The 16882-nt window shown below is 55.6% G+C and overlaps 1 protein-coding gene across 2 annotated transcripts; it reads left to right on the top strand.

The window, feature by feature from the left end:
* The first annotated feature begins 1019 nt into the window (after positions 1 to 1019).
* GRK6 (G protein-coupled receptor kinase 6) lies at positions 1020 to 16875 on the top strand. 2 transcript variants are annotated; one of them, XM_023259108.2, is made up of 16 exons: positions 1020 to 1225; positions 4910 to 5005; positions 6002 to 6114; positions 6234 to 6311; positions 6656 to 6756; positions 7094 to 7186; positions 7292 to 7355; positions 7495 to 7635; positions 7907 to 8097; positions 8811 to 8848; positions 8945 to 9034; positions 10191 to 10399; positions 10491 to 10628; positions 14718 to 14855; positions 14937 to 15071; positions 15741 to 16875. In XM_023259108.2, the coding sequence occupies exons 1-16, from the start codon at positions 1174 to 1176 to the stop codon at positions 15810 to 15812; spliced, it is 1749 nt and encodes a 582-aa protein (XP_023114876.1). In that variant the 5' UTR covers positions 1020 to 1173; the 3' UTR covers positions 15813 to 16875. The 2 variants fall into 2 exon arrangements, with proteins under 2 accessions (XP_023114876.1, XP_023114877.1); XM_023259109.2 differs by lacking the exon at positions 15741 to 16875 and adding an exon at positions 15264 to 15732.
* The last annotated feature ends 7 nt before the right edge of the window (positions 16876 to 16882 follow it).

Genomic DNA, 16882 nt, shown 5'->3' with positions numbered 1-16882 from the left:
AGCTTGGCTATCTTGCTAATACCACTGTATTTCCCAGCACCTGGCTCAATGCCTAGCACAAAACGGGTGCTCTGTATTTTTGGATGAATGAATGGATAGGGATCAGAGAAGCCTAGCTGAATTCGGCTCTGCCTTACTCTCACTACTTTCTCAGTTTGGACAAGCCTCCCTTTTCTGGTGTGTAAAGCAGGAGTGGGATATCAGCCTCGTTTTCTTCCTGGCCTTTGGCGTAGAGTCAGCCACTGGACTTCTGGCACTCCTGTTCCCCACCTGTATAATGGGTGTGAGTTCATCCAAACGTCTCGGGGTGGTAGCGCTGCCTTATAAGGCAGCAGAGACCGAGGGCGGGCGAGGCCGTGTGGGTGGAGAGAAATCACAACATCCGGCTGCGGGGGCGGGGCGGGGTCCGGAGGCTGGGGAGCCGCTAGGGAGGATGCCAGTCTTTTTTGGACTTCTCCCCGCTTCCGATGTGCGCTCTCCAGAATGGGTCAACCCAAAGAAATATGGCTGGACACATGGCCCAAAACAGCTTACAGTCAGCCCGCAGGAGGCCCAAGATAGCAAATGCATCCCCTACAAACCCTAGAAAAGTCAAGACTAGTTAGAGGGACCCGGGCCACGCCCCTATTTGGTGGTCCAATCAGAGTTCAGTGCTGAGGATGATTGACGTTTATTTTATCCAATAAAAGTCCAAGATTTCAGGGCGTGACCAAGAGGACCCACCTCTGTTGTCCTCGCGGAGGGCTCGGCCCTAATTGGCAGTTCGCTACCCTACGAAGGTCCAGAAATTCGAACCTAGGGGCTGAACCCAACCTCGGACCAACCAGGAAGAGGTGACGTATAAAGTCCCGCCTCCCTGCTCCTTTGAGCGAATCCCTGGCGCGGAAGGCGGGGGATGACGAAGAGGCTGTCTAATGGGAAGACGGCGCGGGGAGCGCCCGCCCGGTTATTGGCCTCGTAAAGTAAACAGAAGGCGGGGCGGGGCGGGCCGGCGCCCGGGTGGCCCCCGGGAGGGGGCGGAGTGTTCGCGGCGGGCGGCGGCGGCCGGGGAGGCCCGGGAGGCCGCGGCGCGGTCACTGCGAGCCGAGCCGCGCCGATCGCCATCCGGCCCCGGCTCCCGCGAGCGATCCCGGCCGGCGGCTCGGCCCGGCGGGCCCGGCGGCGCCGCAGCCCATGGAGCTCGAGAACATCGTAGCGAACACGGTGCTACTCAAGGCCCGGGAAGGTGAGGCGGCCGAGAGGGCGGCCGGGTGCGGGGTACGCGGGCGCGCGGCCTCTGAGCTCGGCTGGCGCCCCAGCCGCCAGATCCCCTAGGGCAGCGCGCTCCGCTCCCCGCACCCCGAGCATACGCGAGCCCTTCCGGCCGGTCGTCCTCTGCACCTGCCCCGGGTGCCGGGGCCCAGGAAGGGGCGGGGGTCAGGCCACCGCCCTCGCGGCGGGGGGGTGGGGGGGGTGAGGGAAAGAGAGAGGAAGGAAGAGGGAAGGGTGGGACCTGGGTCCTTGGAGAGCCTCTCTGAGGCCTCCCCCAGGTGATAGGTGAGAAGATGCCCCAAGAAAGGGTAGCCTACCCCACGTGCCTCACGCCCAGACCCTGGCGCCCAGCCTGGACCCGCACAAAGTTGGTGCAGGATAAAGGTTTGAAGAATGAATGAACGGAGCCACCGCAGTGGCTGGTCACATATGCTACCAACATGATTGCCACTTGTCTCGTGCCTCAGGACACTGGGTACAGAGGTGAATGGGTCACGAATTTTGCCCTCAGAAAGCCCACGGTGTAGAGGGCCAAATGGGCACAGAAATAAGCGGGAGCTGAGCTTTGAAGGAAGAGAGCATGTGGGGCTGGCAGGACTGTAAGTGCAAGGCCTGGCAGAGGGATCAAGTCTGGTGAGTGTGTACTGAGCTTCTCATGACTCCCATCCCGAGTGATACTAGGCACCTGGCCTCTGAGGGTCATGGGGGACACAGAGGACCAGACTTGGTCCTCACTGCCTTGTGGTCAATCTGGCCCTCACCTGTCATTGTCCACTTCAGTAACACAATCACAGAACACTCCGTTATGTGCCCTGACCTGTCTTGGGTGCTGGGGACCAGCAGTGAACAAGACCCTTCTTTTTGGACCTCTAGAGCAGGGAGGTCATGACATGGTCGTTTTCTACTCTTTGCTGGGCTTCCAGGCTGAAAGAGTCATCTGTTTCACTTTTCTGCTCCATTTTACAGGTGGGAAACTGAGGTTCAGACCAGGGATTAGCCCCCAAGTCATACGGTGAGACTGTGGTTGACCCAGGCCTACACACAGGATGCCTCCAATACAGTGTGTAGGAAGCCCAGACAAGCCCCCAAATGGCACAGCATCTGGTACCCCCCTGCCTGCCCAGTGTGTGTTGCTCCCTGGGAGATGCTGCCTGGAAATAGGCATGGCAGGCTGGGTCCTTAGTGCCCAGAGCCTTTTTTTTTTTTAATCTCCTGTCCCTTATCTAGTCTCAGGGCTAGGCCTTCCTCCTAGCCTCTGGGGGCATCTGCCGATTCTGTTCTGCCTCGTCATCTAGCCAGCTAGGGAGGAGGGGTGGGGAGAGCCTGGCCAGGCCTCCCTCTCTAGGGCTGTAGCCAGTTCAGGCCTCGGGCCTGCTGAGAGCACTGCTTTGCCTGGCTGGAGAGTGTGGCACCTCCTGACGGCCTTCTTCAGGCCATGGGTGAGGCATAGTGTGGTATGGCCAGACCTGGACTGATGCCTCCCCTGGAGAACACTTACCCCAACCTGGTTCTCTAAATAAGTCTCCCACCTGCATGCTCTAAATAAGTCTCTTCTCTCTAAACTTTAGTAACCCTTTTTGTGGAATAGTTGGGGACAGGACATACAAACTTAAATCCCTGTTGTCATTGAGTCCTAAACCCTGGCCCATAGACTGGCTCCACTGGAATCCCTTCATTAGCTGGCTGACAGCTTAGGGCCTGGCCTTTTCCAGCTTCCCAAGGGATATGAGGCCCTAAGTGGTTTGGGAACCCTTGGTGTATGTATTCAGTTGACACCTAATAGATGGCTGGCATGGCGTGTTTGGGGTGGGAAAGGAGTGTGGGTTGTAGTCCTAGGGAGCTGGGTTTGAATCCTGCCTCTGGCACCTCCAGGCTTTGTAATCTTGGACAAATTGATTCCTCATTTCAAGGCTTCAGTTTCCTCGTGAGGTTATGCCTAGTCTGACAGAATTGCTGTGAGGATGAAGTGGCGCAGCATTGGGGGTGTGAGCCCTTCTTTAGTCCTCCATCCTTTCCCAGGCCCCCAGAGGCATAGGGAGGGGGCCAGGCTAGGTTGGGGAGGAGCCCCACTGACTCTGGTGGCAGTTCCAGGACAGGATATTTGCATGTGACTCTTGCTACTGCCTTGATGTGGCTGGGAGGAGGGGGAGGAGGAAGTAACTGGTGGGGGGAGGCCAGCGGATAGAGGGTTGGGTGAAGGACCTGTGGGGGTGGGGGAGGAGTTCCCCTTCTGGCGAGGCCTTGCCCCGGGTTGGGGGTGGGGGTCTGTTGCTCATTCAGAATGGAGCAATGGCTGTGGAGTATGCTGGGTGCAGGCCACAGGAGAGCTGCTAGCAGGTTTCCCAATGGGTGCCCTGCAACATTTCCTCCTCCCGACTGCTTAGGTCACAGAACCCATTGAGGGACCCAACTCTGCCCCTTCCCTTGAGCAGCCCCTTCCCTTGTGCCACCTGCCTTCAGCCAGGGCAGATGAAAACAAGGCTGGGTAAAGCAGAGGAGAAACTGAGGCCAGGCAGGGAAAAAGTGGCTGCCTGAGGTTGCCATGAGTTGTTGGAGCTGAGGGCCACCTCTTGCCACAGCCCTACTGGGTACTGGACACAGACTCTCCCAGTCTGACAACACCTCTGGAGGTAGCTTTGGATCTGAAGTAAGTATGGAGAAGTTGAGGCTCACAGAGGGCAAGTGACAGGCCTAAAGTGCGAATTGGAGATTCAAACCTATGTCTGTGGGGCTCCAAGACTCAGGCCCTTCTATTTTCAACCTCGTGGCCCATGGGCCACATCTGGCTAGCTCTCTAACATGTTTAATTTATTTAGCTGCAATTTGTTTTTACAAAAAATAGGAACCAGTATTTCACATAATGTCCGGAGTCTCAGCTAAAAGGTGAGAAGAGCTGGTCACGCCGAGTCCGTATTCCTGCCTGGAGGAAGGGGCATGCCCAGTCCAGTTCACCACACTCCCCACCATTCCCTGTTGTCTCCCATCTGGCCTACATTTTACCTACCTATCTGGCTCTGTAGGCATTTGAGCTGCTACCCTGGTCTTAGCAACTACAGATAGGGTGTCAGCTAGGTGAAATGAGGCAGGTATCAGGGCCACAGAACCCCTTGTGTACTGGAGTGGGCATCCTGAGTGCCAGCCCTGCAGCCACCACCTTGTTTGAGTCTCTGATAGCTCTGATTCAGGGCCAGGTATGGGGGCCTGAAGCCTTCCTGGTGACCCAGGCTGCCCTCTGCCCCTGGCATCTCTGAGGCATGTCCCACATGTCATAGAATCTCTCCCTTCTGTGCCTTGACTTACATAGTTCCCACTGCTGTCATGTCCTCTGCTTTCTTCACCCGGGAAACTCCTACCTGCCAGAAAGCAGCTAAGGTTTCCTGGAAACCCACCATCACCCGGTGACCTGTCCTTATCACCCCTGTTGGATCTTCCAGCCCAGGAGCTCAGGAACCCCTAGCAGAGGGGCCCAGGGGACGGTGTGTGTCCTAGAGCCCAGTGAGGGCATGCTGAAATGTGTGGAATGAAGGCCTGAGGTGCCTTCTAGAGTGTGCTGTGCCTGGGCTGAGCCCAGAAGGCCAGGTCTCTGGGCTGCACTGAGCGGCCAGGGGAAGCATGGTAGCAGCGGGACTTGAGATCCAGCACCTGTTTGTTCCCACAGGTGGTGGTGGGAATCGCAAGGGCAAAAGCAAGAAATGGCGACAGATGCTGCAGTTCCCCCACATCAGCCAGTGTGAAGAGCTGCGGCTCAGCCTCGGTGAGGCCTGGGTGGAGGCCTGGGTGTTCTGGGGGAGCCTCCCCTGAGACCTCACCCCGAGGCAGAGGGGCAGGGTTGGCGGGGGCGGGGGGGGAGTCTGGGGAGCAGGAAGACTGAGGCTGCAACACCCAACCTGGTTTCGGTTCCTGGGCCTGAGATGGGTGGAGCACATAGTACAAACAGGACAGCAAGGGGTGTTTGGGGTAGGTGGGAGGGTGGGGGAGTAGGGCAGGGTCAGATTTGGGGCAGTCTGAGAGAAGCAGAGGAAAGGAGAGTCATGCCTGGGGTTTGAGGGACAGAGGGTACAGTGGAGGCTGGAGTCAGCCCACAGATTGATTGCATGAGGAGCCCCAAGCCCGTGCTTAGCATAACCCTGCCCCGAGCAGGGTGAGTGGCAGGTGGGGGGGCATCAAAACCTTGACCAGAAGAGGGGTCAGGACGCCAGTTCCTGCTTATCTTGGCTGAGGCCCCAGGTCTGCACAACCCCCAAGGTTGCCTAGGCCCCTCTGACAGCCTGCACGTGGGCAAGGAGTATACCATAGCTGCTTCCACCGCCTGGGAAGGAGGCTTAGCCTCGAGCTTGCCGGAAGCCACAGCTTCCTCTTGCACTTTCGCCAGGCAAGCAACAGGTTTGGGCCTAGCCTGGGCCAGGCCGGAACCTCACAACCACACCCAAGCCCAGCACTGTGATGTATGTAGGTGGTGTGAACCAGGAGATAGCAGTGGGAGGTGAGGGCCCAGCTTTGGAGCCATACATCAAGCTGTGTGACCTTGAGTTAATTGCTTAGTTTCTCTGGGCCTCAGAGTCCCAAACTGTGTTGGAAATAATAGTAGTGCCCACCTCAGTGTTGGGGTGACAGTTCTAAAGGAGGTAGTGGCTTCCATACTGCAGGGCTAGAAGCTACTGTTGGGGCCAGGGCTTGGCAGTATGGATAGGAGTGTCCTGCCAGCAGGCTCCAGGTCTGGGAACCCAGTAGCTCCTACCCCTGCTTGCAGAGCGTGACTACCACAGCCTGTGCGAGCGGCAGCCCATTGGGCGCCTGCTGTTTCGAGAGTTCTGCGCCACGAGGCCTGAGCTGACCCGCTGCATAGCCTTCTTGGATGGAGTGGTGAGTGCAGCCCAGCCCAGCCCCGAGGGTGGGCAGAGGTCCCTAGGTCAAGTGTGTCCCATTTCCCCACACCTGTTGTTCTGCCCAGGCCCCAAGCTTCTCTGCCTCCCACCCTGCAGGCTGAGTATGAAGTGACCCCTGATGAGAAGCGGAAGGCTTGTGGGCGGCGGCTAATGCAGAATTTTCTGAGCCACACGGTGAGTGAGCAAGGATGGAGAGATGACGGCAGCGGGCAGAGCTCAGTGATGAGGAGAGGAATGACCACAGCCTGGGCAGAGAGTGCCCTGGAGCGTCTCCCGGTTCACCAGGCAGACCACGGGCATGGAGCCCAGGAGGGTGGGCCAGGCAGCCTGCCAGTGGCTCTGCTTCACCCTGCCTCAAGGGTAGCAGTGGAACTGAGTTCAGCAGCTGGGCCGGCTGGCACACCACTAGCCTACAGCTGCTCCTAGCGCAGGTCCAGAATGTTGGCCATCTCTGCCCTGGGTGTAGGCAGCTGGCGAAGGGAGCCCCCTGCACTGACCTGTTTATTGCCTATCTCCAGGGTCCTGACCTCATCCCTGAGGTCCCCCGGCAGCTGGTGACTAATTGCTCCCAGCGGTTGGAGCAGGGGCCCTGCAAAGACCTCTTCCAGGAGCTCACCCGGTAAGCCTCTCCCTGCCCATTGGCCTGGAATTGTGTCCTGAGGAGGGGGCTTCCGTGGGCCCTGGAAGGCTGTGAACAGCTCAGTAGCTGGTGAGGGAGCTCAGCCTCTCACCCTGGCCCTGCGCTTGCTGTGTGAGCTTGGGCAGGTTGCCTTCTCTCTCTATAGAATCTTCAGCTTTGACACAGATGAATGTCTCCTGCTTAGTTGGGTTAGTAAGAGGGTTGGCCAATGAGGCTGCCCTTTAGGCCGAGAATGCATATAACAGGGGGTCCCGTCCCATCCAGCCGAGAACCTGGGGTGTCGGGGGCTGACTGGTGGGCTGGGCCCTCTCAACAGGCTGACCCATGAGTACCTGAGCATGGCCCCTTTTGCCGACTACCTCGACAGCATCTACTTCAACCGTTTCCTACAGTGGAAGTGGCTGGAAAGGTGAGCTCCCTGAAGGCTGGCCCACAGTAGGCCAAGTTGCTAGGGCTCTTACGGGCCTTGGGCCCCTGCTCAGCCAGTGTTTGCTCCGAAATCCCTTGCCTACAGGCAGCCAGTGACCAAAAACACCTTCAGGCAGTATCGAGTCCTGGGCAAAGGCGGCTTTGGTGAGGTAAGTGGCCAGGCCAGAGCCCCTGATGGAGTGGGGAGGAGGGGTATGGTAGGCCCTGGACCAGCCCTCCCTCCTTGAGCTCCTATAGCCCCAGGAAGAACACAGCTGGTCCCTATTTGCCCATCTACCTTGGCTACAGGTGTGTGCCTGCCAGGTGCGGGCAACAGGCAAGATGTACGCTTGCAAGAAGCTGGAAAAGAAGCGTATCAAGAAGCGGAAAGGGGAGGCCATGGCACTCAATGAAAAGCAGATCCTGGAGAAAGTGAACAGTAGGTTTGTAGTAAGTACAGACAGGATACCCCTCCCTTCACCCTGGCCATGCACTTGCCCTGCCCTTCTCACTTACCAGGCTAGGTCCCTTTCTGTGCTGCCCTGTTCCCACCCTCAGAGATGCCTGGGAAGGGTCGGTTTGGGGTGTTGACACCAGGCCTGGGGAGCAGGCTGGGCCCCAAGGAGTGCCACTGAGAAGGATTTTTTGGGCGGCTGGTGCCAGCCCTGCCCCTGGGTGGCCCATGGCCCCTGCTTGAGGGCTCGGGTCCCCTCGGCCACAGGTGAGCTTGGCCTATGCCTATGAGACCAAGGACGCGCTGTGCCTGGTGCTGACACTGATGAACGGAGGCGACCTCAAGTTCCACATCTACCACATGGGCCAGGCTGGCTTCCCCGAGGAGCGGGCTGTCTTCTATGCCGCGGAGATCTGCTGCGGCCTGGAGGACCTGCACCGGGAGCGCATCGTGTACAGGTCCTGGGCTTCGGCCCTCCCCGCCAGGGGCTGCAGCTGGGCATGGGTGGAGGCCGCAGAAGGATGTTGGTGTGCTGGGCCTGTTGTTGCGGGCATGAGCCGGTTTGAGCCCTACTGAGCCTGGGCTTGGGGCTCCACGCTTGCCCATGCCGGGCAGACTTGAGAGCCTCTGGGTCTGGCTCACTCATGTGAATGCTGGTGTCATCACCCGTCTCTGTATAACCCTGGGCCAGTCAGCTCCCTGCAGTAAAGTGCACAGAGCCTGGCATGCAGGGCTTGGCAGTGGGGAGCTCCGCCTATTGTTACCGGCAGTGATTTCATTTGAACCTCACAACAGCCCCATGAGGGGGACAGATGAGTAGCCCCATTTGACAGGAAAGGTAGAGTCAGCCACCAAAGTGGGGTGAGGGTGGGACCCTGTTAACACTAGTGGTGAGTAAGGCTACTGGTGCTATTCCCCCAGATGGGAGCTGCTCTCCACTTGCCTGGGGATTCCCAGGAAGGAATCCTGGCTGGGTAGATCCTTCAGCTGCCCCCTCAAGTCAGAGCTGCTGTGAGTGAGGGCAGGGCTATCTCTCACCCTGGCAATAAATGGCTCCTGCACCTTGCTGCACATTCCATCCCAGGAGACAAGTGAGCTAGGAGGGGGTGGCATGCCGTTTGGCTCCTTGGCAAACTGAACAACATCTGACCCTGCCCTTCTCTCCCCACAGGGACCTGAAGCCAGAGAACATCCTGTTGGATGACCATGGTGGGTACGGGGTGCACAGAGGTGGAGTGCAGTGGAGTGGGGCAGGGTCTGGCCCACCTGTTCAATGGGCCCCCCAACTTGTCCACCCACATTCAGGTCACATCCGCATCTCCGACCTGGGGCTAGCTGTGCATGTGCCAGAAGGCCAGACCATCAAGGGTCGTGTGGGCACTGTGGGCTACATGGGTGAGTCTTCCTCCACCCTGGCCCCCCTGCCTCCTGAGTCCTCTTGCTGTCCTGGGCTGGGTCCCACCACTTCTGTGGAAGTCTTCTGTGTCTCAGGGAATAGAACTGATATCCCTATCTTAGAAATTAAGAGACCAGGACTCAGCCACACACCTGCAAATCTGCATCATTCATTCATTCACCAAATACTTACTGAGCTCCTACTATTGGCTAGGCCTGCAGGTGGCTACCAGAGAAAGATGAGAAGGTTGAGAAGTCCTCCCCTCCCCTGATCTACCCAGATTCAGGGAGGGAATGCCCATCTGTGGTATGGGCCAAGATGTGGCCCTAGTATTCCCTTTAGAGATTATGTGACACAGCAGATAGAGCCCCAATTACAGGCCCCACCTCTTGTTGTGTGTCCTTGGACCACATACTGCTGCTCCTATGCTCACTTTGCCCAACCATAAAGCAATGATACTGGCTCCCAGAGTTGCCTTTAGATAAAAAGTGGTAGGAGAGGCAAAAATCCCGTGTGCCCACCCTGGCAGGCAGTAGGTATGCAGTAGAGGAGTTTCTTTCTTGTTTCTTCTCTCTGCTATTAAATCCAGAGCTTGCAAACTGGTAACCACACAGGCCTAATATGGCCTACATTTGTACTTAAATCAAATTGTTTTTAAAACAATTTGAGGGCTGCCTGGGTGGCTCAGTCAGTTAAGCATCTGACTCTTGGTCATGATCTCACAGTTCGTGGGTTCAAGCCCCATATCAGGCTCTGTGCTGCCAGTGTGGAGCCTGCTTGGGATTCTCTCCCTCTCTCTCTGCCCCTCCCGTGCTCATGCTCTGTCTCCTTCTTTCAAAATAAATAAACATGGTAAAGAATAAAACAATTTGAATTGGTTGCCAACATTTGATACGCCAGACAGCTTCCCATTAAAAATATGGATTTCTGACTTCTCTTGAAAAATCAGAAGACCTGGCCTCCTACGGGGCCACAGTGCTCTCTTTGATGGGGCATGTGCTGTCCTACTTGCTGAGGTCCCCACCAGGCTGCTGGTAGTGCCTGCCTGGCGGGCAGATATTTGAGCTGATGCCCCACTGTGCTGGGCATTCCCAGGGCCCCAGGGCTTGGTTCCTGCCTCCTGCCCAGCCCTAACTTCTGTTCCACCCTACCCAGCTCCGGAGGTGGTAAAGAACGAACGGTACACATTCAGCCCAGACTGGTGGGCACTAGGCTGCCTCCTATACGAGATGATTGCCGGCCAGTCACCCTTCCAGCAGAGGAAAAAGAAAATCAAGCGAGAGGAGGTGGAACGGTTGGTGAAGGAGGTGCCTGAAGAATACTCAGAGCGCTTTACCCCTCAGGCCCGCTCGCTCTGCTCCCAGGTATGGCAAGCCAGCAGGAAACTGACGGGCTGGGGCTGGGGGCACCAGGCACCTCTCCCAGGTCCCTCTGACTGCCCCTACCCTGCCACAGCTCCTGTGCAAGGACCCTGCTGGGCGCCTAGGGTGTCGTGGAGGTGGTGCCCGCGAAGTAAAGGAACACCCCCTCTTCAAAAAGCTGAACTTTAAGCGGCTGGGAGCTGGCATGCTGGAGCCACCCTTCAAACCTGATGTGAGTGCTGTCCACTCCTGAGGGTAGGGCCAAGCCTGGGTGGGGACTCAGGCCCGGGGTTCTTAAAGCAGTGGTCAGGCCACCTTCAGTGCAAGTGTCAGAAAGTGCAACTCAGATGGGTTGGCCAACAAAACAATTCATTGAACTCACACAAATGAAAAGCCCCAGGATAGATAGAGCTTTTGGCATACCTGGATCTGGGGCTGCAACAACACTGTAGGAATTCTGTCTTCCTTTCCCTCTCCACTGTACAGGCCAGTGTGCAGTCTTTATTCTCTGACTACTCTTGCTAGGGTGCAGCAGTAGTGGACCAGCAGTTCAGGTCCACATCCTACTAGCTCAGCCAGCCCGGTAGACAGAATGTATACCTCTTGCCCAATTACTTCAAAAGAAGTCCTGAAAGGGGGAAAAAAAGTAACCCTAAGGCTAGTGCTTATTGCCACAGATTGCTCAGAAGCCCGGCAGTGATCACGGTTTGATCACTTGCCCACCTGAACCACTGCCAGCCAGGGAGGTTAGTTTCCCAAAGGAAAACCAAGACGCCATTGCCAGCGGGGGTAAGGGCTATTGGACTGGCTGAATATTGGCTGCCCACTATACCTGGTAGTGCTGACCTCTCCCTTGTAGAGTCCTACCCATTTACTGAGCATCTCAGTGGGTCAGGCATTCTGTGGGCAGAAACATCCTTGAATCATCATATTCCAAGGGGCAGAAATCCATCTGAAACTTAATTATGTCCAACAAGGAGCTTATTGGTTCATTTGGCTAGAGAGCCCCAGAGTAGGGCCAACATCAGGGCTTCATGCAGTTTTGCCAAGACTTCATCTCTTGGCTGTGCTTCAACCTGTTGATCCTCTTCCTGCTGAATTCAGACTTCTCTGTATAAAGTCACAGGGAAGGTTGTGATTGGCCAAGATTAGGTTATGTACTTGCCCTGCTCCCTTATGTAAGAGGACTGGGTCCTCTGACTGACAGTTCACCAGGAACACTGGGGAGTCAGGAAGGTGATTGGGAAGGCCGGATCGATGACTGTCAGCCACACTGGTGATCGTTTATTCCAAATTTCTGAATGCCCATATGTGCCAGACCTCAGAGATCATGAGGTCAACAGGACCCAGTTCTGCCTTCATGTTGTAGTGGGGAGCATGTCAAAATAAAGCAGTAAATGAAAAGGAATATCAGGTAGTGTGAAGTGCAACAGAAAAAAAATAAATCAGGCTAAGAAGACAATAAGGAATGATTACGAGTGGGAGTATTTTTAGACAGGGTGGTCTCTGAGGTGCTGATGGTTAAGCAGAAGCCTGAAATATGTGAAGGAGAGAGCCGTGCCAAGTTTTGAAGTATGAGTATTTCAGGGAGAAGGAGCAGCCTCAGGAGAGAGAACAGTGATAAGGCCAGTGTGGCTGGAGTGAGCATGGGCTGGGAGAGGCGTGCAGTCTTTTTTTTTTTTTTTTTTTTTTTTTTTATTAAGCTTATTGATTTTTTTTTTTAATTTTTTTTTCAACGTTTTTTATTTATTTTTGGGACAGAGAGAAACATAGCATGAACGGGGGAGGGGCAGAGAGAGAGAGAGAGACACAGCATCGGAAACAGGCTCCAGGCTCCGAGCCATCAGCCCAGAGCCTGACGCGGGGCTCAAACTCACGGACCGCGAGATCGTGACCTGGCTGAAGTCAGACGCTTAACCGACTGCGCCACCCAGGCGCCCCTAAGCTTATTGATTTTTGACAGAGACAGAGTGTGAGCATGAGCTGGGGAGGGTCAGAGAGAGAGGGAGACACAGAATCCGAAGCAGGCTCCAGGCTCTAAGCTGTTGGCACAGAGCCTGACCCAGGGCTTGAACTCATGAACCATGAGATCATAACCTGGGCCAAAGTCGGACGCTTAACCGACTGAGCCACCCAGGCGCTCCTGTGCAGTCTTATTCTAAGTGTGACAGGGGGGCCTTTGGGGAATGTTGAACAGACATGTGAGGTGTGGGGGTCGGCCTAGAGGGGGTGAGTAGAAGCCAGAGTCCAACTAGGGGGCTGTGGCTTGTGAAGGATTGTGTTTTGTGGGCCTCACAGACCCTGGGGTGTGGGCCTTGCTGTGAGTGATTTAACTGAGAGCAGCCTGCCTCAGGTCTGGCCCCGCCACTCGAGTTTGCTCCTGCTTCCTGCTTCTGGTGCACATCATCTCATTTAACCTGGAAGTCATCCCACCACACCTGGGTCTTTTATTCAGAGTTAGAAAATCATTGCCCTGGAATTCAGCTCTTTAGAAACAACAGATGAGGAGCAAGTTTGATGATGATATCATTTCTAATAGCTTTATTGAGATTTGATTCACATATCTTGTAATTCGTTCATTTAAAGTATATAATTAAATGGCTGTTAGCATATTGAGAGTTGGGCAGCCATCAACATAATCCATTTTAGAACATTTTCATCACCCCTTTCCCCCTCCCCCCGCCCCCACCCAACAAAAACCCCATGCCTACTAGCAGTCATTCCCCATTTTCTTCTCCCTGTGGCCCTGGCAACCACTAATCTATTTTCTGTCTCTACATATTTACCTGTTGTGGAAATTTCATGCAAATAGTGTTATATGATATGTGGTCCTTGGTGACTGACTTGTTTCACTTAGCATATTTTCAAGGTTCATACAGGTGATGTAGCCTATATCAGTAATTTTGTTCCTTTTTTACCACTGAATAACATTCCATTCTATGAGTAGGCCATATCTTGTTTATTCATCAGTTGATGGGCATTAGGGTTATTTCCACTTTGGGCTATTATGAATAATTTTGCTATGACCATTCACATGCAAGTTTTGGTGAGGACGTTTGTTTTCATTTCTCTTTGGTATATACTTAGGAGTGGAATCGCTGGCTAATATGATAACATTACATTTAACCTTTTGGGGAACTGCCAGATTGTTTTCTAAAGCAGCTGCACCATTTTACATTATGATGTTGTTGGGTTTTTTGTTTGTTTTGTTTGTTTTTATTTATTTATTTTTGAGAGAGAGAGGGTGTGAGTGAGTGAGGGGCAGAGAGAGAGGGGGAAAGAGAGAATCCCACATAGGCTCTGCACTATCAGCACAGAGTTTGAGGCGGGGCTCGAGCTCACCAACGGTGAGACCATGACCTGAGCTGAAGTCAGATGCTTAACCAACTGAGCTGCCCAGGTGCCCCACATTATGTTGTTTCAATTGACATTCTTTTAAAAAAAAATTTTTTTTTTTTGAATGTTTATTTTTGAGAGAGAGACAGAGCATGAGCAGGGGAGAGACAGAGAGAGAGGGAGACACAGAATCCGAAGCAGGCTCCAGGCTCTGAGCTGTCAGCACAGAGCCCGACACGGGGCTCAAGCCCACAAACCGTGAGATCATGACCTGAGCCGAAGTCTGACACTCAACCAACTGAGCCACCCAGGCGCCCCTTAATTGACATTCTTAATAATAGGACTTAGAAAATAATATAAAGATGAAAAAGACAGTGGCCTTCTGGAGTGAGGTGAGCTCTCAGCAGGAGCCCTAGGGGTGTGGGGAGTTGGGAAGACTGTTCTAATCCTCTGGTTGGCCATGAAGCTTGAGGGGATGGAGCAGGCCATTGGACATCGTGGGACAGAGGGCCTATCGATAGCTCCAGGTCCTGCATGGGGACGCTCAGCTGAAAGGACCAGCTAAGATTCTGCCTGCACACACGTCACCAGGTGTACCCCCAGACAGCCGTGTACAGGTGGGGGGGTACCTGTCGCTGATTCCCCAAGGCACTGTGGGGGCTGGTTGGCTGCAGCAGGTCAGCTACCCTCAACTGGAAAAGGCATGGCTTTTACACAGCCTTATCAGTTGAAAGCAGTGAGGAGTAATGATTCCTAGTTTATAGAGGGAAATGGCTTCAAAGAGAAGGGACTGCCATACTTCGGAAGGGCATGGAGTATCTAGTTTCTGACTCCAAACCAGAGAGGGCTGCAAGGGTCCAGGCATAACCAGGCCAGGGCTGGAGTGATTTTCAGGGCTGAGCTGCCCATATGCATGTAGGTGGGCAGGTGTGCATGTGTGCGTACATGTGTAGCAGTTCCTGACTGCTACTTCTGTCCCCACCAGCCCCAGGCCATTTACTGCAAGGATGTTCTGGACATCGAACAGTTCTCCACAGTTAAGGGTGTGGAGCTGGAGCCCACTGACCAAGACTTCTACCAGAAGTTTGCCACGGGCAGCGTGCCCATCCCCTGGCAGAATGAGGTAAGGGCCTGCCAGCTGGTAGGATGAGGCCCCAAGGAGCAGCCCTGGAGGCAGCTCTCACAGCTCCCTGTTCTTTGGCAGATGGTGGAGACCGAGTGCTTCCAGGAGCTGAATGTCTTTGGGCTAGATGGCTCAGTTCCCCCAGACCTGGACTGGAAGGGCCAGCCACCTGCACCCCCCAAGAAAGGACTGCTGCAGAGACTCTTCAGCCGCCAGGTAACTCCCAGAAGTGTCCTATCTTGGCCCCCAGCTTGACTCCAGGGGACGGTGGGTGGGAGGCAGAGCCGGTGCCCGCATGTGCTGGGAGTGGGCATCCTCCAGCCATACCAGGGGTGCCCAGGGTCTCTGGCCTTATTCCCGCCTGTCCCCTATCCCTGGCTGGGCTCACGGCCTCTTTTCTCTTTCCAGAGGTGAGCAGTGTGGGCTCCCCGTGGGTTGGCCTTGCTGCCCAGCCTCGGGGAGCCACGGGCAGCCCTTCCATGGCAGAGGCGAGATGTGGGCGAAAGAAGTCTGGTGCCCGCTCCCCCCCCCCCCACTACTTCATTCCCTGCACCCTGGCACCTTCAAGCTGCTAGCCTTGCTTAGCCATCTGTCTCCCCATGCCCTGCTTCCACCAGCTCCAGGGGAGAGGGTCTGGACAGGGTCTTGCTCTGGCAAAGCCTGAGATCCACCTGGACCCTCTTACTTCAGCCTGCTATGAGCAGCCTCTGCACTGATGTCCACACATGTCTGGCCTGAGCTGCTGTTCCAGGCCCCTCATGGGGATTCCCCCACCCCAGAGCATGGCTCCAGGCAGTTCCTGGCAGGGCCGGCCTGGGTGATGGCACTGGTGGCTAATGGCACTCGCTCTGCCTCTCTCCCTCCGTGTCTTCCCCATCCCTCCAGGATTGCTGTGGGAACTGCAGCGACAGTGAGGAAGAGCTCCCCACCCGCCTCGAGCTCCCAACCCGCCTCTAGCCCCCGGCCTGAGGCCCCTACCGGTGGTTGGCGGTAGCAGCTACTCCGAGCGCTGTTTACAGTTTTGCACAGTGGTCTTCCCCATTGTCCACTCAAGTTGTGGCCTGGGGAACACAGCCGGAGCTGTCCCCAGTGTCCTCTGCCCCTCAGCCCCTGGTCTGGCTGAGTTTGGCAAGGCCTGGGCTGTCCCTGGGACAAAGGTGCGTCCCTTCAGCTCTTGTCCGTGGAGCTCGGGGCTTTCTGTATTTATGTATTTGTACGAATGTATATAGCAACCGGAGCGTTCTTAAGACCTACCCTGGAGCTGGCAGAAGGGCCACTGCCAAACTCAAGGCTCCTTGGGCCCAGCTCGGACAGGCCGAGGCTGGGTCAGGCAAGGCCCCTGAGCCCCCAGCACTGTGCTCGCCACCGCTGACCTCTGAGTGAAACTCATGCCTGCCTCTGCTGCCCCGGGCTCAGGGCTATCACCTCTGGGGTCCGATGCTGTCCCTCATCAGCACTTGTCAAAGCTGGACTGGGGCCTCTGTATCCCCTAGGCCTGTGCCAAAGTGTGACCAGAGACTGGGCTGACCCTGGGACCCATCAGTCCACTGCCCAGGCTATCCCAGATGGGTCTGCCTCTGCCTTCCAGCTCCCAGGGCGCCTTGTCCCTCATGCTGGGCCCTGTCCTGAAGACACCTCTTGCAGAAATGCCCCAGCCCAGGCCGTGGGAAGTGGGGGAGGTTGTCCTTAGTCAACTCTGAAACATTCCAGACTTCCCCTCTTAACAATAGACACATGTGCCCAGCAATAATCCATCCCTCCCTGTGTGTGCGTGTGGGGTGTGTGTGTGAGTGCAAGTGTGTGCGTGTGTGTGAAGTGGGTAGGCTGCGGTGTGTACCTGCACCCCAGGCCCCAGTTCTGGTCCTTCCCAGATTGTGATGGCCGTCCTGGTCCCAGTGTTAGGATAGCATGGGATTATAGGGCCCTGGTTTTTCCGTATTTAAAGCCAATTTTTATTACTCATTTTGTCCAATGTAAGCTGCCACGTGTCTCTGAGTGAATACAGTCGAGCACAAACCTGGCCAGCT

The sequence above is a fragment of the Felis catus genome, chromosome A1 (assembly GCF_018350175.1).
Source record: "Felis catus isolate Fca126 chromosome A1, F.catus_Fca126_mat1.0, whole genome shotgun sequence".
Taxonomy (NCBI): Eukaryota; Metazoa; Chordata; class Mammalia; order Carnivora; family Felidae; genus Felis; species Felis catus.
The sequence above is the reverse complement of the archived record's forward strand: the minus strand, read 5'-3'. Positions and strand labels throughout refer to the sequence as shown.